The sequence below is a fragment of the Myodes glareolus genome, chromosome 12 (assembly GCF_982192425.1).
Source record: "Myodes glareolus chromosome 12, mMyoGla1.1, whole genome shotgun sequence".
NCBI lineage: Eukaryota > Metazoa > Chordata > Mammalia > Rodentia > Cricetidae > Myodes > Myodes glareolus.
Window position 1 is genome coordinate 21766190 of NC_142037.1, and position 22265 is coordinate 21788454.

General features: G+C 36.4%; 1 protein-coding gene across 4 annotated transcripts in view; it reads left to right on the top strand.

Moving 5' to 3' along the window:
* Positions 1-22265, top strand: part of LOC125405445 (zinc finger MYM-type protein 2) — a 73818-nt gene that overhangs the window by 46187 nt on the left and 5366 nt on the right. For all 4 annotated transcript variants that reach the window (XM_085698570.2, XM_085698574.2, XM_085698571.2 and 1 more), the window contains 11 exons: positions 6149-6314; positions 6992-7026; positions 8849-8978; positions 10206-10321; positions 11383-11554; positions 13614-13739; positions 14647-14741; positions 16956-17124; positions 17576-17727; positions 21153-21267; positions 21825-22076. In XM_085698570.2, coding sequence (XP_085554696.1) covers positions 6149-6314; positions 6992-7026; positions 8849-8978; positions 10206-10321; positions 11383-11554; positions 13614-13739; positions 14647-14741; positions 16956-17124; positions 17576-17727; positions 21153-21267; positions 21825-22076 — 1528 coding nt within the window. The remainder of the gene's footprint in view (positions 1-6148; positions 6315-6991; positions 7027-8848; positions 8979-10205; positions 10322-11382; positions 11555-13613; positions 13740-14646; positions 14742-16955; positions 17125-17575; positions 17728-21152; positions 21268-21824; positions 22077-22265) is intronic.

Genomic DNA, 22265 nt, shown 5'->3' on the forward strand with positions numbered 1-22265 from the left:
TTTTTCTTTTTTGATGGTGCTAGGGATAAGTTTTAGTTTTGAATTTTTTTTTTAATAATCACAAAACAGTAAAGGTGTTTGACTACATATTTAAAAGTGACATTTATTCCTTTTTATCATTCACTTCTTGAGACAGTTGTTGTTATGATGTGATAATAATTTCCTTAAAATTAATTTACTGTTAAAGTTTCTACCTAATTGTGAACCTAAAATATTTTTTAATTTTGGAGATTTTGTTTTTTGCTCATAGAATAAACTAAATGCATTTTTGAGCTAGCTGTTCTCTCTGTTTATTATTTTTTTCCTCTTGGATGCCCTTTCCTACCTCTTTTTTGAATATTTTCTTTCTATTACTTATAATGAAAATAGAGAAATCTTAGAGTTTCTTTTTCTTTGGTGGCTGTTTAGTAAAAGACCACATTGTTGTCTTATGTTCCACTTTATTACTTTAATTTTGTTAGTGCTGGGGATTGAATCTAGGACCTCATACATACTAATTGTACATGCTAATAATGCTTATTTACATAGTGCTCAGTTATGACAACTCAGTGAAGCAGTACATTCTAGAATGTATAAGATCTCTGTATAATATTAGGTTGGTATAAAAGTAATGTCAGGTTTTGCGCTGTTGAAGTTTGTCGTTTTATAGTGAAATATGTTCTTGTATAATAAATGTGGCTCTATATCTCATTTTAGTGCTCATTTCTCACTTTTTGTTTTTGTTTTGCTAGTGACCTCTTATTTTATACTATGGAAAGTGTGTTAGACAGAAAGCAGATTTGAGTTCAAAGTGAGTCATAAAGCACAGAAGTAACACATCAGCAATGTCTTTGGCCCAAGAGCTGCTAGCAAATTATAGAGTGCATTGTGGTGGTTGAAGGGATTTTGCAAAGCAGACCTGAGCATTGAAGATACGGAGGGCAGTAATCAGCCATGAGAAGTTAACATAGACTATTGGAAAGCAGTCAGTGGAGCTGAACTTCTTACAGCTTTATGAGGAGTGAGTAGTCAAGGATCACTAGGTACCTGAGGCAAACTGGAAAGGTGATAGTGGGAAAAGTGTCTGTCTCATAGGCTGAAATTATCTTGTATTTTATTGAGACTGGGTATCTCTATGTAGCGCTGGCTGTCCTGGCTTCACTCAGGGAAATCTCCCTGCCTGTGCCTCTCGACTGTTAGGATTAAAGGTATGTGCTACCACTGCCCAGCAACAAACCATTTCTTCGTCAGATTGTGACATTTGACAAAAATAGTGGCTGGAGAGATGACTTCATAGTTAAGAGCACTTGCTGCTCTTCCAGAGGACCTGAGTTCATTTCCTAGGACCCAAATAAGGTGGCTCATAAATGTCTGTAGGAAATGTCTCTGGGAAATCTGACACCCTCTTCAAGCCTCTGGGTAGCTACATACATGTGGCATATATACACAGAGACATACATACACAAATATATAAGTTTAAACCTTTAAAAAAAATTGAATTGTATACGACTGGCAGTCGGCAGTTCAGTGCTGTGCTGAGAATCAGTTCTAAAGCACTTCAAGACCAAACATCCACCTAAAAATGTCACCGTTGGGCTGTCTGCTGCCTTGCCTGATACACCGCAGAGAAATTGTTCAGAAAACCCATGAGATGCACTGGAAACTACGAGCATCTGTACCTGACGTTGGCCACCAGAAGGACCAATTCTTCCTCATCAGCACCCACCACATGTTGCACAACTAATGCTCCCAAAGATGAGGTAGATTACCGTTCCCACCTCTTGCCAATGAGATACTACTATTTCAAGCACTTTGACAACTTTTTGAAGGGAAAGTGCTTCTGTAATCAGCAGAGTACAGAGAATGTTTTCTAAGAGTTCACCAAATCCCAAAGTATAGATTTCTATGGAATTAACAAACATTTCTCATTTCTCACCCTCCCCTCTGATAATTGTAATGGTTCCTGTTTTTATGGGTAAAGATGTGTTTGTTCCTAGTTACACAAACACACCTACCCCCACACCACACCATTATAGTAGTGTTTAAATTCACAGTTCCAAATTGCTGTCTTTTGAACCAGTATAGTAATTCTTATGTAAAACCCATAAACTTTTGTGTAATATTCATAATAATATTGAGAGACTACCTAGAATTGAAATAATTTTATATTTTTAGTATTTAAATTTTATTGAAGCATTTAGCATTATGCTTTCAAATTTTCTGCTGGTATGCTGTATTAATTACATTTCTGTTATTGTGATAAAACATTATGGCCAAGGTGACCTATACAAAAGTTTATTTTGGCTCGTGGTTCCAGAGGGTTAGAGTCCATGTCAGGTAGACGTTCAGGTTGTGGTGGCTGGAGAGAGGGTGCTGAGAACTCAGTGTGAGTTAGTTGTAAGCACAAAGCAGAGAGCAAACTAGAAGTGGCAGGTGGATTTTACTTCTTGAAAGTCTGTGCACAGTGACTGATTTCTTTAAAACAAGACTGCCTAAGTCTCTGCTACCAACTGGGATCAAGTCTTCAGATGTGGAAACCTGTTGGCATTCTCATTCAACTACTCCATATGCTTCTTCGGACATTTCAAAAATTCTATATTTTCTGATCTTTGCAGTAGGTTGTCTCTATATTTAGAGAACTGTCTCTTGAGTTAATATAAAAAAAGTGTTGATAGACAACCAAAAAATATTACAGTAAAATTTGTTTGAGTGTGTTACACACCTGTAATTTAACTTGACCTTCTGTATGGCCAGTTGAATGCCAGCCTGTGCTTATATAAGAAGACCCTGTTAGAAAGATGGTTCAGTGGTTAAGAGCACTACTTTTCTTGCAGAGGATCCAGGTTCCTTTCATCACACCCGTGTTGATGCTCACAACCACCCTTAACTGCGGTTCTCCGGCTTTGACTCTTGTGACTTCCATGGGCACTAGGCATACACATGGTTCACAGATTTGCCACTAAAATACTTAGATACATTAAATCAAATAAATAGAAGTTTACAGCCTTCACAGTTCTGTTTATGGCATTAAGCTTAGAATTGTTAGTTTTGAGTTTTCACCCTTTTAGTTTGAAAAAAAAGTAGAAAATTTGTTTTTATGTATAATTGATATTAATCCTGCTCTGGTTTTCTTTGGGCATTGTTTTCGATATTTTTAAAGAAAGGAGCTAGATGTAGGAAAACAAAGTATGTAAGATTTTAGAATGAAGGTCTTATTTTATTATTCAGATTTCAGGATAAGATATTTTTAGTTAGATGTGGTGGTATACACCTATAATTTTAGCACTTGGGATGTGGAAGCAAGATAACTGATGGGGTTTGAGGCAAGGTTGAACATCCTGATACCCACCTTTTCAGAAAGCCAGTACAGTACATGTGCTATGGAAATTTGTTAAATTTTACACTGAGTTTTGACTTAGATGTTAAATTGAGAACCCTTTTTGTGTGTTTTACTTTTATTAGGGCTTTTACTTTCTACTTCTTTATTTTCTGTTTGCTGGTCTATCCTGAGGTCATGATAAAGTGCAAATTTTGTCTTGGTTTTCTGCTGGAATTCTGTAACTTTATTTGATGTTAGTCGGATCTTTTATTTTTGAGTGTTGGTTTTTCACTGTCCATTTTGCAGGGCTGTTGTAAGAACTGCAGATAGTAGGTAAGTTTTAGGCTTTTAATCTCAGGTTCTCAGCGGGGGGGTGGTCAGGCTGCAGTTTCACTTGGTTTTCTTTAGTGCTCTGATTTATTTGTAAGTGGTTGTAAACTTATTTCCTTACTTATGATTTGATTATAAAAAAGGACAAAAGAATCTGAAACATTTCTTTGATTTCAAGTAGTCTTTTGTTGATAAGAGTTGTACATACGAGCTGTTTCCATTATTGAGTCAGGTATAACTGTACTACGAATTTTGTAGAGGAACAGACCTGATAGAATGTGCATATTAAAAGGGGACTACTACCAGCAATGGCTGTCTCTCACGGGAGAGGCCTTCAACCTGGTAGCAGTTCAGTCCTTGAGATTGGGTTCTTCAGCAGTTGTGGCTTGGTATTCAAGGTCGAGAGCTGTTGGTAGTCCTTGTTGGAAGCCCCTAAAATCTATGTTTTGTTGTCGCCAAGACACGGTAGCAGCACTGACGTAGATGAACATGATAGTGGGGGCAAAGGACAAAGGCAAATCTTCTTTCTTTGCTTTTCTATCTAGGGTGCTGTCAACATTTAAGGTGGGTCTTCCCACTGCTATCATAATGACCTCGGTTAAAATACTTAATGCTTCTGCGATTGAGATTACCATATAATCTACCAGTATTGTAAAATTTGATTCATAAAGTTTTAGACAAGGCATAATAGCATCAGTTACTGCTAATAATATATACCACAAAGCTTCATTTATTTCATGCTTGTTCAGCAGGGGAGCTGAAATAGAATAAAAGAGACCGTGCATTATGGTCCATCTCTTTGTTCTTTAAGACCTGTGTGCCAATATGAGTCTTTATTAATATCTCTCAACTGTGAGCTTACCTTTTTTCCTTCTTAAGCTAAAATGTGCTCTACTTCTAAGATACATTCTTAAAGTATTTATTAATAGAATTTTATTTGGGATATAAGTTGAGAGATAATCATATATACAATATAAAACTGAATTAGAGTAATGAAGCAGGCAGAGATACATTTATTATAATTTAGTGTTATCAGAATTTCTAAATTGTTAAGCTGACAATCAGTTTTTAAAAATTATAGTAATTTATTTTTAGATTAGAAACTTCATTCTCATTCTATTTGGAATTAATTACATCTTTTGTTTCACTCACTGATCAAAAATGTCTTTAAAAGATGGACAGGATTTAGGTGAATTAGTATCCCTTTAAAGTGAAATCTGCCCCTGTATTGAGTTACTATTTTAAAGTGTTATTGTCTTGAATTCTACAGTGTTTTTTTGTTGTTCTTCTTGGATTTTAATAAGAAGTTCTGGATTGCTTTGATCTGGTTGTAGATCTGTTGATCTTTCCTGGTTGTAGATCTGTCGCATAACATTTGTTTGCTTTATTCATTATTTATTCATTTATTTATTTATTTTGAGACAGGGTTTCTCTGTATAGCTCTGGCTGTCATGGGACTTATTTTGTAGACTAGCCTGGACATATGTCTCCAGAGTGCTTTGATTAAAGGCACCACCTGGCTTCTGATTGGATATCTTGATAAATTATTTAAGTCTTTTTCAAGTAAATATTGGCTCTTTTAAAACACATTCTCAAAGTTCTTAGAAAACTAAACTTTTCCTTTTAAGTTTTGTATTAAACTCACAGAAAGCAAATAATTTGAGTTTTCCATAATATAAGCGCTTGCTTCAGAATTACTCTGGTCTTCCTACAAGTGTTGTTCTGTTTATTGCCCAGTGTTACCTTGTAGTGCATTCAATGAACTAATTTTCTTTTCTTTGAATTAAAAGAAAATAGTCTGGTCTTCTATACTTAAGCATGGAAATTTGCTTCTTATAGGAACTGTTCAAGATAATATAATTTCTAGAGACTTCTACTTGTTATGATTATGACTCTCAAAAAATGTCTTATGCCACTACTGTTTGGTTTAAATTTTTGTTTTGTTTTGTTTATTTTTATTTGAGTCAGGATCTTGCTATCCAGCCTAGACTTGCTGTGTAGCCCAGGGTGGCCTCAAACTTGCCAACTTCTTGCTTTAGCCTGCTGACTGTTTGAGTAATTTTTGTGCCCACCACCACGCTCAGTTTCAAGTAAATTTTATCAGTTTTTGTCTAATCATGTTCATTTAATTATTTTTTAAATGATTTATGTGTGTGTATGTAGGTGCACATACCTGCACATGGATACCGTAAGAGGGCGTGAGATCCCGTAGAAATGCATTTATGGGTGTTAATGGGATCCTCAGTTTTACGGGTGCTAGAATCAGAACTCCAGTCCTAATGATTGCTTAGCAGATACAGGAACTGCTAAGCCATCTCTTTGCCATTATTGATGTTTTTTTTAATTATTTATTTTGGTAATAATATAGCATTGGATTTAGTCTTTGTATGTGACCCACAATTTTATTTTTTGCTTTGATACCATTTCAGTACTTTCTCATCACTTTTGTCAGCTAATGTGTATGATATGTTAAGTCTTCTCCTCACTTACAATGTCTGAGCACTTTCCCTTCTTATTAAGGCTGCGAGGTGTGACTGCTGTAAATCCCAAGGCACCCTTAAAGAGCGAGTGCAGTGGCGTGGGGAGATGAAACATTTCTGTGACCAACACTGCTTACTACGTTTCTACTGTCAACAAAATGAGCCCAATATGACAACCCAAAAAGGACCCGAAAACCTACATTATGGTATGTATTGTGGCTACTTAAAGACTTTATATTCTTCATTTTTCTAGTTTTGAATTCCAAGCATTGATAAATAAGCAGTTGATTTGAAGATAGTTAATAAGACTGGGGCATGGATCAATGGTAGAGAAGGACCATAGGTTTTATGTAACTCTAGTAAGTCTCCCATTGGAAAAGGTCAGGTCTCTCATAGTTTATATACGGATGGAAAATAATCTATTAAAATGAACCCCATACTTTCTCTAGGTCCAAGTCCCCTGTATGATGGTGTTTTATAAATACATTGCTTATTTTATTCCCCTTTAAAAACCTGTATGCTGAAAATATTGGACATCATTGAACTAAATTAGAGAGAAATTAAACTACTAAAAGAACATTTAAAAATAATCTATCCTGTGACATCTAGCTTCAGATAAGAAGCTTTCTTAGCAGATTATGTACTATTTGTGGCCTGGAAGGAGCAACAACTTTTAGAAGTTGTGGCCTTTTGTTTTACTTAAGCAGTATTTCTTAGAATATTTTGTATTCGGAGAAAGCAAAGAGGAAAATCAGCTTTACTCATCCATATTTTTATACTCTTTGTTTAAATTTTAAAATCGGTAAGATTTAATGATACATAGAGATACAAAGAAAGACAAGAAAGTTTTATTTGTCTTATTTTAAATGTTTATGTCTTTTAGATCAGGGCTGTCAGACGTCCCGAACCAAAATGACAGTGAGTATTTTCTCAGTTCAGTGCTGTGACGTGGTTTACAGTATGAGTGAAAAATAGTTAGGCCGCACTAATCATCATGAAAGATTTTTACTTTGTTGAAACAGTGGAAACATTCAGCTTACTAGTATCAGAAACATAAAAGGAGCATAAAAGTGAATTGTTGATGGCCTCTACCCAAACGGGGAAGATAATACATGGTATTTGAATTGACATAGCGGTAGCTTTGAGATGATTGTTTGCTCTCTCTTTCTTTCCCTCAATCTTCCTCCTCTCTCCCTCTGCCTGTCTTCCTGGAGAGCGTAGATGGGTCAGTGTAAACAGTCAGTAGGACGTTGTCAAGAGGATCAGTAGGAAAAAGTACATGAGAAGTACAGAGCAACACATTAGGGCACACCCTGATATGGATCTCTGAGAGCATAAGGAAAGTGAAGCTAAAAGCAGTGATTTAAAGATCTCTTAGTAGAGAGAGTCTTTTAAACCTGAAAAACATGTACATAATATGTTCCAAGCCTTTTTTTTTTTTTTGGTCTTTTTCTGTCTCTTGGTACTATGCAGCAATCCTTAATTATCACTTTAAGAATTTTATAGGTTGGTAGTGGCCATTTACATGTAATGATTACTTGAGAGCATAAGTAGTGTTTTCCCATACCTTGAACAGTGGGCCATTGATTGCCTTCAATATGTTGACTCTTCTGGAATTTATAGCTTTCTTGTTCAAATGAAGTTCTGTGCTTGAAGGAGTTGTTTGTTGGCGTCCTAAAAAGCCTCTGTACTAGCCCTAATTCTGGTCAAGATGGTGATGATGTGTAGTTACTAATTTTTAGCCCCAGCAAAGATCACGTATCAGATTTTCAGAACTGTGATATCTAGACTCTAACTCAGAAACTGTGATTTAGAAAGTTTATTGGGTAGTCTTAATATAAAAGCAGAGAATAACTAAGAGATATACACTCTTCATGTCCTTGGACTAGGATGCCATTATGGCTGTTAAGACCTGCGTCTTACAAAGCTATTTCCTTTGCATTGTAATATTTTATAGCTCTGTATTCATAGTCAAAAGTCAGGCTGAGCTGTTGTTTTATTTGTAGTCAGGATCTGGTGAAATAATTGTTTTCATATTTTTTTTTTCCCTTAAAATATGCTTATCGGATCTCTGTGAGTTTGAGGCCAGCCTGGTCTACAAGAGCTAGTTCCAGGACAGGCTCCAAAGCTACAGAGAAACCCTGTCTCAAAAAACCAAAAAAAAGGGGCTGGAGAGATGGCTCAGAGGTTAAGAGCATTGCCTGTTCTTCCAAAGGTCCTGAGTTCAATTCCCAGCAACCACATGGTGGCTCACAACCATCTGTAATGGGGTCTGGTGCCCTCTTCTGGTCTGCAGGCACACAGACAGACAGAATATTGTATACATAATAAATAAATAAATAAAAAAAAACCAAAAAAAAAAAAGTTTATTTATAGAAATGAATGAATTCTTGCTGCTGGATAGTGTTTAGAGTAAATTCACATTGACCTTCCTAGATTAAGACTGATAAACTAGTAGTAATAGCTTTAGGTTATACTTTTCCACTTTTGTGAAAGTAAGCCCCTTAGGACTTGAAAAACAGATAATGCCTTTAATTCTAACACTCGGGAGGCAAAACCAGGTAGATCTTAGTGAGTTTTAGGCCAGCTTAGCTGCATACTGGGTTCCAGGCCAGCTAGAGCTACATAGTAAGACCCTTTCTCAAGAAAGAAAAGAGAGAGGAAAAGTGGAAAGAAAACAGACTATTGGTATCAGGATAAAAATTAAAGAAATAAAATGTTTCTCTTTGCTTCTCTGTAGGGCTCAGCACCACCCCCTTCTCCTACACCAAACAAAGAGATGAAGAATAAAGCAGTTCTTTGCAAACCTTTAACAATGACAAAAGCAACTTACTGTAAGCCTCACATGCAGACCAAATCTTGTCAAACAGGTAACTTAGGAACTTTTGAATTATATCTCCTTCTGCTTAGACTTTATTGAACTAAAATGCATGATTTTCTAGGGTGAAGGCTACAAAATAAATTAAGACATTGTGTCCTTTTGATTTTCTTCTGTGATTTTTCTTCTTTTTTTTTTAAATATCACCTTGGGAATAAAGCATAGTGTTTAAATTACTTGTGATCTGTTAGTAGCTGATTCAAGACCCAGAGTATAACTTGTTAAAAATCACATAATTCTGTAAAACTTTTCTTGGATTGCTTAGTTCCTGTTGAGAAAATGATTTTGTGGTTTATAACAATGATAGTTCTGTTTCCTTCTGGTCAGAAAGATGTTAAATAATTTTGTACTTATTTCACATCTGTAGCATTAATTCTTAGTTTTCTTTTGATTTTGGGGAGGATTCTCTTTTGCTGTGTACAGGTTTGCCTTGAATACAATCCTTCTGAGTGCTAGGATTACAGGAGTGGGCTGCTGTGCAGCTCAGTGTTTGCTGCATTTTAATTGTTGAAGTAAATAAACTGAGGGGAATTGCCAGAACAGTCTGCTGGATATTTTAAAAGGATATATACTTCTTTTTCATTTTTTAAAAAAGTGTAAGCTGTATTTGTTTTAAGGTAGAACAGTTGTTGCAGAAAACAACAAAGTTTTACTGTTTGAAGTTTATTAAGTCTTACAGAAATTAGAAATTTCTCTTTTTCAAAATTTTTTGAGACAGGGTTTCTCTCTGTTTTTCTGGCTGTCTTGTAGTAACTTGACCTGTAGACCAGACTGACCTTGAACTAACAGAAACCAGCCTGCTTCTGCTGGAATTTATGGCATGTGCCGGCACCACCCAGTAGAAATGTCTTTTAAAATGAGTACAAAGTTATTTTCCTTTGTTGTCTAGTTAAGTTCATTATGAAACCAAATAACCAAAGAAACAAAAAGCCATTGTGAAAAATGAAAAGTCATGCTTGGTGTTTCTATGCTTTTAATTGCCCTTTGGGGAGACAGAGACAAGAGGATACATATGAGGGTAAGACCAGCTTGGTCTTCAAGCAAGTTTATAAAAACAAAGAGCCATTATTGTGGCTCATACCTGTATTCCCAGGATGTAGGAGGCTGAGGCAGGAGGAACACCCGGAGTTCAAAGTCAGCCCGTGTGTAGAACAGTGTGATATTATGTCTCAAACAAAGCAAAACACATGTTCTTTTTTGCCTGTATCTTGTTTTTCAGATGAGAATTGGAAGACAGAGTATGTCCCAGTGCCTATTCCTGTACCTGTCTATGTGCCCGTGCCTATGCACATGTACAGCCAGAGTATTCCTGTCCCTACCACAGTTCCTGTTCCTGTGCGTGAGATTCACCCTCTCATTCTTGTTTTTGCAGGCAGTTTGGGATGGTTTTTAATTAGTAGCTTGGTGATACTGGTGATGCTTTACTTGTTACAGTTACTGTGACAAAAGTGACTTACTGAGAGGAGGAGCTTCATTTTGGCTCATGATTTAGAAGGGAGGGCATGGAGGCAAGAACAAGAGGGAGCTGATGGTTTCCTGCATCTCCAGTCAGGATGAAGACAGGAAGTAGGACTAGGTTATAAAACCTTAATGCCTGACTCAAGTGACCCATTTCTCCCAAAGAGGTTTTCTTCCCTTTAATGGTTCCTCAACCTTCCAAAGCAGCACCAGCAGCTGGGAACCAAATGATCAAACACATGAGCATATGAAGAACAGTTGACATTACACCCAACAGAAGCCATCTGTTGTGTTCTTCCACAGTTAGATTTTTGTCAATTTCCTGTTATGATGATGCTTGTTTATATGGTCATCCCAGAGTTAAGTCGAGCAGATGAATGTATGTGCTGTGACATTATTGATTTTACATTTGAATTCATCTTCAAAAGAAATGTTTTGTGAAACCATAGGGTTTAGAAATGAAACATGGAATAGAGTTTTTGGGTTTTTTTGATATTTACTTATTATGTATAGTGTTCTGCTTGCATGTATGTCTACAGGCCAGAAGAGGGCACCAGATCTCATTTTATATAGATGGTTGTGAGCCACCATGTAGTTGCTGGGAATTGAACTCAGGACCTTTGAAAGAGCAGCCAGTGCTCTCAACTTCTGAGCCATCTGTCCAGCCCAACTAGAGGTTCTTAAAATGTTCACTTCATTAAAATCACCTGTAATATGTAGAATAGTGTATTTGAACTTGGCTTTTTTTTCTTAATTTTTATTTTTAATGTATATATTTTGGGATTTCCTTGCCATAGTACACATCTTAGTTTTGATATATATTCTTCCCAAATATTTTCTTCTTTAGTGTATTTATATAGTAATATGTCATGCATTTAATTTGTGGAAATTTCTTTTATTCTTTAATATACCTAACATCAAATGCTTTGATTAATTAGGTGCCCATTCCTGTGTTTCTGCCTGCTCCATTGGACAGCAGTGAGAAGATTCCTGCCACAGTTGAAGATGTAAAAAGCAAAGTTTCTTCAGATCCTCTTGATACAGATTTGCTTACAATGCCAGATATGATGACTGAAGATGAGGGGAAAACAGAGGCATCCAATGTCAACAGTGAGCCATACTCACAGTTTGTCAATAAGTGGTTTGGGGAATGGGTTCTGTGCATTGTCATTGTTACAGTACTTATAGGTGGATCTTGTAACAAAACTTCATACGGGAGTAGGAGAAGGAATTCTATATAGCAGAAGTGTACTTTATATTAAGAGGTACACACTTTAGCCTAGGAGTTAACAGCATGAGTTGTTCTTGTAGAAGACTGGGTTTGACTTCCAACACCTACATGCTTACATTCATCTATAATTCTAGTTCCAGAGGTTCTCATGCCCTCTTCTGGCTTCACAGGCATAAGACATGTAAGTGGGGCACAGACAATGCAATCAGTGCATGCAAAACACCTGTAGACAATAATAAATATTTTTGAAAAGAGAGATACACATTCCACCTTGATCAAGGTATGCTCTAATTCTAAGATTAATTTCCAGTGAAATGATTTGTTCCTTTTTTTCCCTCTCTCTCTTGAAATGGAGTCTTGGTATGTGCTTTGGACAGAAACTTTTGGACTAAAGAGGGCTTCCAGCCTCATCCTCCCAAGTAGATAAGATTATTTTTACCTACCACAACACACACTTACTTGTGCTCTCAAAATTATCAAACAGTTTTAAAAGGTTTATTTATGAGTGTGAGAGCTGCATCACTTGTGCGCCTGGTACCTGCAGAAGTCAGAAAATAGTGTTGTATTCTCTGGAACTGGAGTTACAGGTGATGAGTCACCCGGGTTCTCTGCAAGAGCAGTCATTTGCCCTGATTCCTGAGCCACACACTCCCTGTTTTTTGTTTTTTTTTTTAATAGTAATAGAATTTGATTTGAACTTCAGCCGAGTTATTTTTCTTAGTAACGTGTAAGTTTCTAAGATTTATTTTATGATAGATACTTTCCAGTATTATTTTATTTCTTACATTAATTAAATATAGTTTGCTTTATCTAAATCAGAATTTATTCTACTTTCTGTTTGGATACTGTTTGCTACCTAATAGATGATTTGTGGGTGGTTCTGTTCCTTGGAATATTTATTCTTACGACTAGCCTTTAGGTAATATTCAGAATCCCGTTTTAGTCCTGAATTACCTGATTGCATTTACACTAGAAGACAATTGTAGTAGCAGTTTTGCAGTGTTGTTAGGGGATTGTAAAATTTTAGTGGACTATAACTAGTTGTATGGTTTTTGTTTTTAATTAAAACAACATAATCACTTACCCCCTGTACTTGGGAGAGTGAGTTCTAGGTGTGCCCAGTACATGACATAGCGAGATTCTGTGGAACAAGAATGAGGAACTATATCATGAATCCTTTATAAGAATGTTATGCTGCTTTGTGAACCCTTTGTTCTCTATTTGTATGCATTTGTCTTACTTCTCTGGAGACCAACCATAACCATCACTTTGCAGTACATATTGAATAGAATGCATTTGTAACTATACAACATCAAAAAAGTTAAGCAGCTGATCCAAACAAATATGTTAATTACAAACAAGTATATACTGAGTATTTGTGGAAACTTGGTCAAAATTCAAAAAGTTTATTTCTGACAGGGAATTGCTTTTAAGAATTCCAGTACCTGTGGAAATGGCTCATTTGGTTAAGTGTCTGTTACACAAGTATGAGAGCCTGAATTCAGACCCTCAGAACTCACTTAATGGGTCACACTCAGTGGCTTGCGCCTATCAGCCCAGTGAATGGAGAAGGTAGAGCTAGGAGGAAAGGTGGATCCAGTAAACAAAGAAAAACACATCAATCTCTGGTTTCCACATGCATGCCCATCTGTGTGGATGTACCTGTGCCATGCTAGCAAGTATATACTTGTCTCTCTGTTACACAAACACACACAGAAAAATACTCTTAACATGGGAATTGTTTTAGTGTTCTAACATTTATTTATTTTTTGAAAAGGGATAGCCAGAATGTATAGTATTAAAAGTTTCCAATTATAGTTATGACTTTTATAGTAGCTTATTAAGATGGTTTTGTATTTCTTTCTTTGGTAGATTGAGTATAGATATTGTTGAGTTTTTTGAAAGTTTGATTTCTACTAAAGTATTGTTTCTTTACAGGTGTAATTATTGAGACTGACATAATTGGCTCGGATCTCACAAAGAACTCTGACACAGATGCACAATCCAACATGCCTGATGTACCATATGAACCAGATTTGGATATCGAAATAGATTTCCCTAGAGGTACTTGAATCAAGTTATAGAGATAATTGATCATCAATGTTAATATCATTACCCATTGTCTCCATACTTGTTCCTTTTTTCTGTGTGTTCTGTGTTGGGGATGTGGGGATGTGCTTTTCATCCTCGGCTCTTTCCTCCTAGCTGTGTCCTTCGCCCTCTGTTCTTCCTTTCCCCATCTACAACTTAATTCATTACAGGAGCTTTAGACACTAGAGAAGAACATAATACTTTGTTTCTTTTCAGCTCAAAGGTCCTGATACTGTTGGGGTTGAGGTAGGGATCAAGATAGGGTTTTGTTCTATATTCTGGGTTGGCCCCTGCTGCCCTCAGTCTGTGCCTCAGCCTGTCTAGCGCTGGGATTATAGGCGTGTCAGCATGTCGAGTTTGATATCATTTTTCTTAATGTTTTTGAAAGTTAAATTCACGTTCAAATGAAAAAGCTATATTCTGTCTCTGAGTGTTTGTTATTTGTGCTACAATACATTCCATTGCTTCTTAGCTGTTTATAGACTTTCTAAAGTGAATTTCAGACCATAAACAGGGAGACGAATGCTTTCCTTTTTTCATTTTTCTCCCTAATTTTGAGTTCCTTTTGAGGGAAATATAAAGCATGCCATGAAAAAGAGTTAATAGATTAAATAGGATTGGCATTTTAGGTCTTCCAACTAAAGTTACAGTTGTTTACTTTTTCTAGTATCATATAGTTCTATGAAATTTATGTATTGATACTTGTTGATTTATCTAAACTCGGACTTCTCCTTCCTAGTCTTGTACTGCCTAGCCTACTTCAAACCTATCCCCATGTCTGAATGATCATCCATGTCATGTGACTATTCTTTATTGCTGTGTTTTTGTAATGTAAGCCTTTACTGTTCTATTTACAATAAAAGATTTTCTAATTTGTCAGCTGCGGAGGAGCTTGATATGGAAAACGAGTTTTTGTTACCACCTGTTTTTGGAGAAGAATATGAGGAGCAGCCCAGACCTCGATCTAAAAAAAAGGTACAGAATTTGTTAATATTTTTATGTCTTGTAGTCACTTAGTATCTCTATAGCAGCATCTCAGTCAGAGAAAGATGCATTTTTTTTTATGCTTGACAATATAGGAAGATGTTAAAATGTATCTTAATACAAGGTCAAAATAGAAAATAGTTGTCTTAAAAAGAAAATTCAACTCTGACAATAATAGAGTATTTTCTAGGTGAGCATGGTGGCAGAGAACTAATCACTGGTAGGCTGAGGCAGGAAGATTGTCTCAAAAAGAAGAGGGAAGGAGTTGATGATTTTCAAGGGTTAGTTTTTTCATCATTATTTTTCATTAGGTTAATCAATACAAGAGAGGTATAATTTATCCTTTTTTTTTTTCTTCTGTTTTTCTTTTCTTTTTTGGTTTTTCAAGACAGGGTTTCTTTAGCTTTGGAGCCTGTCCTGGAACTAGCTCTTGTAGACTAGACTGGCCTCGAACTCACAGAGATCTGCCTGTCTTTGCCTCCTGAGTGCTGGGATTAAAGGTGTGTGCCACCATTGCCCGACCTATAATTTATTCTTAAACATGCAAGCACAGAGAGAAAGACATGTTGGGAACTAGGGGTATGTAGCTCAGTGGTAGAGTGTTTGCCTACCATACAGGAAGTCCTGGGTTTGATTCCCAGCACTATATAAACTGGGTGTCATGGTACATGCCTGTAATTCTAGCAGGAGATTAGACGCTGGAGGATCATAGGTCTGAGGCCAGCTTGAGATAAATGGCATACTGTTTCACACATCACCAAACAAACGAACAACAACAACAACAAACCAAACCCTAAAATAATGCAACAAAACAATAATAAAACAAGAAAAAAAAAACTAGATATGAACTAGACAGTTTGATCATTCAGACATACAAAATCTAAATTTGTTTAATATTGTATCAACAACTTTTTGTTTCTAACTTTCAACACAAGGCCAGATCAAAGGCATTGTAAAAAGAAAAAAACTTTCATAAATTTATATCTAAAGAAAGAACTGAAAAAGGGAGTGAGTATCCATAGTAGGATAAAATTGAGCTCTTATTTGACACCATACACAGGACAGGTGTGGTGGTGCACACCTTTAACCCCAGTACTCTGGAGGCAGAGACAGGGCCGATCTCTGTGAGTTGTAGGCTAGGCTAGTCTAAAGAGCAAGTTCTAGGATAGCCAGAATTATTACACAGAGAAACCTCTGTCTTCAAAACAGACCAAAAATCCTTTCCAAATGACACCATACACAGCCATTAACTCAAATGAGTCATAGTATTAAATGTTAGAGCTAAAAGTATAAACTTAGGCCTAAGTCTTCATGACCTTGTGGGCATAGTGAGTTTGAGAGTGTCCGGACTAAATAAGGATACCCTTTCTCACAAACAAACAAGCGATCAACTTTACCATCAAACATTGAAAGGAAGGGACTGGGGTTGTGACTTAGTAATGGCAGATACTTGCTTAGCATGTGCATGCTCCTGGATTTGATCCTCAGCACTAATAAGAAAAGAAAGGAAACAAAGAACAGTGAAAACCAAGTAAAGACTACATTTCTTTTTTTCTTTTTCTTGTTTTGGTTTTTCAAGACAGCATTTCTCTGTATAGTCCTAGCTGTCCTGGAATTCAGTCTGTAGACCAGCCTGGCCTTTTAATTTTGAGATCTGCCTGCCTCTGCCTCCCAAGTGCTGGGATTAAAAGTATGCACTGCCACTGCTTGTCTAAAGTTTAATTCTTTAGTTTGTTTCTTGCATTTGAGGGGGGGTGGAGTTTGAGACTGGGTTTTTCTGTAGCCCTGGCTATCCTGAAAGTCACTTTGTAGACCAGGCTGGCCTTAAACGCAGATATCTACTTGTTTCTGCCTCCTAAGCGCTGGCATTAAGAGTAAATTTCTAATAGGTGGAAGTTATTAAAAGATTCTTCAGTCTCAAGTTGGCATTTAGAATTCTGTTACTATTACTACTACTATTATTATTTATCTTGTATTTTTCATATAATTCTAATTTTATTTTGCAAAGTGATTTGTATGGAAACATGGAGGTAGATTTCAAGAAGCAGTATGGATAACTATCATCAGTTGTCAGAGTACAAGCCAATTTTCACACAAATAAATACAGTTCTTTTTTTAGTTGTTTTTCTTCAAAGATACCGTGTATAGAAGTCATAGAATAATGTAGACTCAAAGGAAGGATTTACAGTGCTGTTTTATTGCCAGGGTACCAAAAGAAAAGCTGTGTCAGGATACCAGTCTCATGATGATAGTTCTGACAACTCAGAATGCAGCTTTCCTTTCAAGTATTCATATGGTGTAAATGCATGGAAGCATTGGGTCAAAACTCGGCAGCTTGATGAAGATCTTCTGGTATTAGATGAGCTAAAATCCTGTAAGTGTCTTTTGTTTTGTTATCATACGTTCTGTATAAAAATCTGTTTTCTGTAATTAATTTTAATATTTTTAAATCTTTAATGTCTTATTCCCCCCTAAGATTTATTATTTAATGTGCACGAGTGTTTTACCTGCATGCCTGGTGCCCACCAAGGCCAGAAAGACTGTTGGGGTTACTGACATTAGTGAGCTGCCATGTGGGTGCTGGGGATCAACCTAGATCCTGTGGAAGAATGGTCATCGCTCTTAAATCACTTTGTCGTCTCTACCCCAGGATTTAATGTTATTTTTGTCTATGTCTGTATGTTTGTGAATATATGCCATGTGTATATGGGTGCCTGTGGAAGCCAGAAGAGGGCCTCAGAGTTAAAGCTGGAGTTAGACAGTTATGAGCTGTTCAACATGGGTGCAGAGACATGACAGTTGCTGATTATTTTATTTCTTTTTAGCTAAATCGGTAAAGTTAAAAGAAGATCTACTCTCTCATACCGCTGCTGAGCTCAACTATGGGTTAGCCCATTTTGTTAATGAGATCCGACGACCAAATGGAGAGAATTATGCACCTGACAGCATCTATTACCTCTGTCTTGGTATACAGGAGGTAAGTTTTTGAATACAATATTATTAAGAAAAGTTGTGGTAGAGTTTGTAGATACCAATGTGCCTTTGAAAATTTAAGGGTAGAAATTTTTTAATTTAATTTGTATGTGTGTGTATATGTGTGCACATGTGTGTATGGGTGCTCACAGAGGCCAGAGAGAGTGTCAGATACCTTTAAGCTGGTGTTTGCGAGCTGCCTGATGTGGGTGCTAGTATCCAAGCTCTGCTCCTCAGGATTGAGCAGTGCTCTTGGGAGTGCCGTTTCTCCAGTCAGGTTTGTGGAATTTCTTTTGACTTACCAAGAGAGGTAGAATTTAATCTCTTTGGAAATACCTAGGGTATATAAAAGATTTTCCTAGGTGCTTTGTGGTTTTCTATAAGTATATATGTTCCTTACAATTTCAAGTTCTCTAGAACTGTGTATCAAAACAAAAAAACAATAGACTTTACTCAACTGCACTCCCTCATATGAAAACAAAACAAAGCAGGATCTCACTGTGTATCCTTGACCAGCATGGAACTCACAGAAACCCACCTCCTTCTGCCTCCTGCATGCTGGAATTAGCACGTGCACCATTATCCATAGCCTCATGAATCTTTGGTGAGGAGTCTTAACAGTGTTGTATGTTTGGAGATGACATCACTTCTTAGTGATGACTAGACTGTTAGCTACAGAATTCCCTTTAGAGTTGCTGATGTTTCTGTTTCAGTACAGAATATAAGTATATGTACTTAGACCATGGAAGCAGTGTACATGCCCTTTGTTTTCAAAAGACAATATTTTTGACCAGGCAGATGTAATAATCAACCATTTTTCTGTATAAAACAGAGCAATAGGGTTTGGTGGGAAAGAAGAGAAAGTTTTAGGCTTTTTTTTTAAAATTCATTTTTTTATTTTTGTCGTGTTTTAGAGTTTTAAAAAGCATCTTCCTGGGGCTGGAGAGATGGCTCAGAGGTTTAAGAGCATTGCCTACTCTTCCAAAGGTTCTGAGTTCAATTCCCAGCAACCACATGGTGGCTCACAACCATCTGTAATGGGGTCTGGTGCCCTCTTCTGGCCTGCAGGCATACACACAGACAGAATATTGCATACATAATTAAAAAAATAAATAAATATATAAAACATATCCTAAAAATGAGCTTCTAGTTTTTTTGGTTGCTTGATTGGTTCAGTTTTGAGGGTTTGTTCATTGTTTTTAGTAATTTTATTCTTTGAGAATTTCATTGTAGATTCGGATAGATTTCTTTCTCCTCCAACTCCCTAGCTTCCCTAAATATTAACTTCACTTCATCCCAGAATTTCTTCAAGCATTTTACCTTTTGAGTATTTTATAGGTAGGATGTAATCAGAGTTTGTTTTAAAACTTTGCACCATATTAGTAAATTATATTAGTAAATAGTAGAGCAGTGGCTTGTGTTGCTAAAGTTCTATACAGATGAGTAGTTTTCAGTAATTACTAAAATACATACAGCCAACTTTTATTCATGAGACTTTAAAACTGCATTATTTATATACTATAAAAATAATATTTTTGAAGTGAACTTGAGTTTTGCTAATCTTTCGTTTTAGTTTTCCTGTTTACTGGACATTGGCATGTTTTGGAAATTGATGTACTCCTATTGCTAAATTACATATACTAACTGCTACTGTTTGATTTTCTCTATACCCATGCTAAGTGTTGGATGTTCCTGTTATTATTTCCTATTGTTCTGATGAGGAGAGATGTGTTAAGTAGTAGCTTGTCCAAGTTAGTAACTCATAAGTTTTGAGTCTGTACTGAGTATATTAGTAATTGGGAGGCTGAGGCAGGTAGGCTCATCAGTGTGAGGTCAGCCTGGACTACATAACAAGACCCTGTCCCCATCTCTCTCCCCCCCCTCGCAAAAAAAAAAAACCACACCAAAGAAACAAAGCAAAACAAAACAGAAAAATACCACCACAACAAGAAAAATCAAGTAGAATCTGATCAGTTTGACTTAAAAAAATCATTATAAACCAGGCATGGTATGTGGTACATGCTAGCATATGTGAGGCAATATGGTTGTGAGTTTTAGGCCAGACAGCATGGGCTATGAGGGAGTCTATCAAGGGAGGCCACCATAATATAGTTTGCTCAAGAATTTGAAGTATGTATATGGTGCTCTATCCAAAGAGTATTTGTAGTACAGTTTTTGGACATGAATTCTACCCAAGTATCTCAGGAAAATGTGTAATAATGAGGTGAGGAGATGTCTCAGCTGGTAAAGTACTTCTAGTACAAGCATGTGAACCCGAATTTGAATACCCAGCACCTATGTAAAAAGCTAGGTGTGGTGGTGTTTGCTTGTAATCCCCAGTACTAGGAAGGTGGAGAGAAGGGGCTAGTAAAATCCATGTTCAGTGAGAGACCCTGTCTCACAAAAACATTGACAAGTAGTTAAGGAAGATACTCCTCATTCCTCTCTGGCCTCTACATGCATGTGCGCACACACACATATTACAGCATGTAAACACACATTGCACAAATGTGTACACAGCATGAAAGACTTTTTAAATTGAATTTTTTGAAATACAGGTAGAAATTCCTAGACAGAAAGAATGAGAGGAGAATGGTATCCCCAGAAGACAGTCAGTTTCCCAGGAACCATGTTTAACATGGCGGGATGTCAGGTGTGAAGTATAAAGGGTGATGGTGAAGTTACACCATAAAGATTCTTTTCTAAGTTGTTTAGTTTTCAGGTGAAAACATTGTGTCTGTTTTGATTTCTGCTATACTGGAAATAATGCCTAGGTTTGAACACATTAATCAGGTGTTCCTCCCTTGTGCTGCAACCGTGGTTAGGTTCTCTGCTTTTCCAAAAGCACAGCCATGTACTCTTTCCTTTTGGCAGAGGAACAAGAGAGCACAGAGAGTCAGCTCCTCAGTGCTTTCCTTTAATCATTGATTATTCCTTAAAACGCTTATTTTTTTTCCCATGTGTGATATAAACTATTTTGTCTGACAGTGAGTGCATGTGGGTGTTTGGTGCGGTGTGTGTGTGCGCAGCATGCATACACGATGAAAGCAGTGTGTGCCACACTACACAGATGGCAGTCAGCGGACAGTACTGAAAAGTGGGTTTCTAGATCTTTCCTTGGGTTGTCAGGCTTTTGCATGGTAAATACTTTACCTGCTAAGCTGTTTCTGTGACCCCAGACTGATGATTCTTATCCAGTTTTTACATTTAGGATTTTGTGTTATACTTTCCCTTTGTATGCTTAAAGCAATGGTTGATTGGTAGTTTATACTTTTTCAGTTTGTACACACATAACCAAGGACAGTAGTCTCTTGTGTTTTACTAGAATTTTTGCTTTTATTAAACATAAAACTTTTTCTTAAGAAATGAAAAGTATAATACATTCAGTGTTTATAATTAGCTGGTTTTTCTTCAATAATTTTTTTGTAGTACTTATGTGGTAGTAATCGAAAGGACAACATATTTATTGATCCAGGATACCAGATGTTTGAGCAAGAATTGAATAAAATACTCCGAAGTTGGCAACCAAGCATCCTTCCAGATGGTAATGCTGTTTTAAATATATGTTGATAGTTAATAATGGAATTGTTATTTTTACAGAAAGTATTTAAGTATAATTAGGAAATAATTTAAATTAGAGAGTAAGATCTTTGTGCCTATGTATTCATTTGTAAATACATGTAGTCAGTAACTAATGCTTGTGAAGAACTTCGTAAAACCTGTGACCTACTTTCTTTGGAGTGCAAAGTTTAGATATATCTTAAGAACTACAATAGATAGGTTCTAATGTGAAGAAATTTGTTTATGAGAATCACGTGTTGTTTCCAAGAATTATACAGATTTTAAATTATTTTCTGATCATAATGTGTTTGCCCTACTGAAGGATTGTACTTTATTCTGTGGGTGGTGGTTCTATAGACTGTTTCCCAACCTCAATGTTGTTAAAATAGCTAATACAGAATTCTGAGGTTTATTCACATTGATGTAATGTGTATAGTGGATTGGCATAGGACTGTTTTAAAATCATTTTATTTCTAGATGGTTAAATTAAAACTGTTTGCTGTATTTATAATTCTTTTAAAATAGTTCTCTTTATTTAAGGGTCAATATTCTCTCGAGTTGAAGAAGACTATCTCTGGAGGATAAAACAGCTAGGATCACACTCTCCAGTAGCTCTTTTGAACACCCTGTTCTACTTTAACACTAAGTATTTTGGCCTGAAAACAGTGGAGCAACACTTAAGACTTTCCTTTGGCACTGTGTTTAGGCATTGGAAAAAAAATCCTTTAACAATGGAAAATAAAGCATGTCTTCGATATCAGGTGTCTTCCTTATGTGGAACAGACAATGAAGGTAGTGTAACTTTAAAATCAAAATTGACTCTTTTTTCTGTGTATGAGTGTGTTTTGCCTGCACAAATATATGTATGTACTACATATGTGCAGTGTCCGAGGGTTTCATAATATGGTATCAGATCTCCTGGAACTGGAGGTATGAAGGGTTGTGAGTCACCATTGAAGGTTCTGGGAACTGAACCCAGAT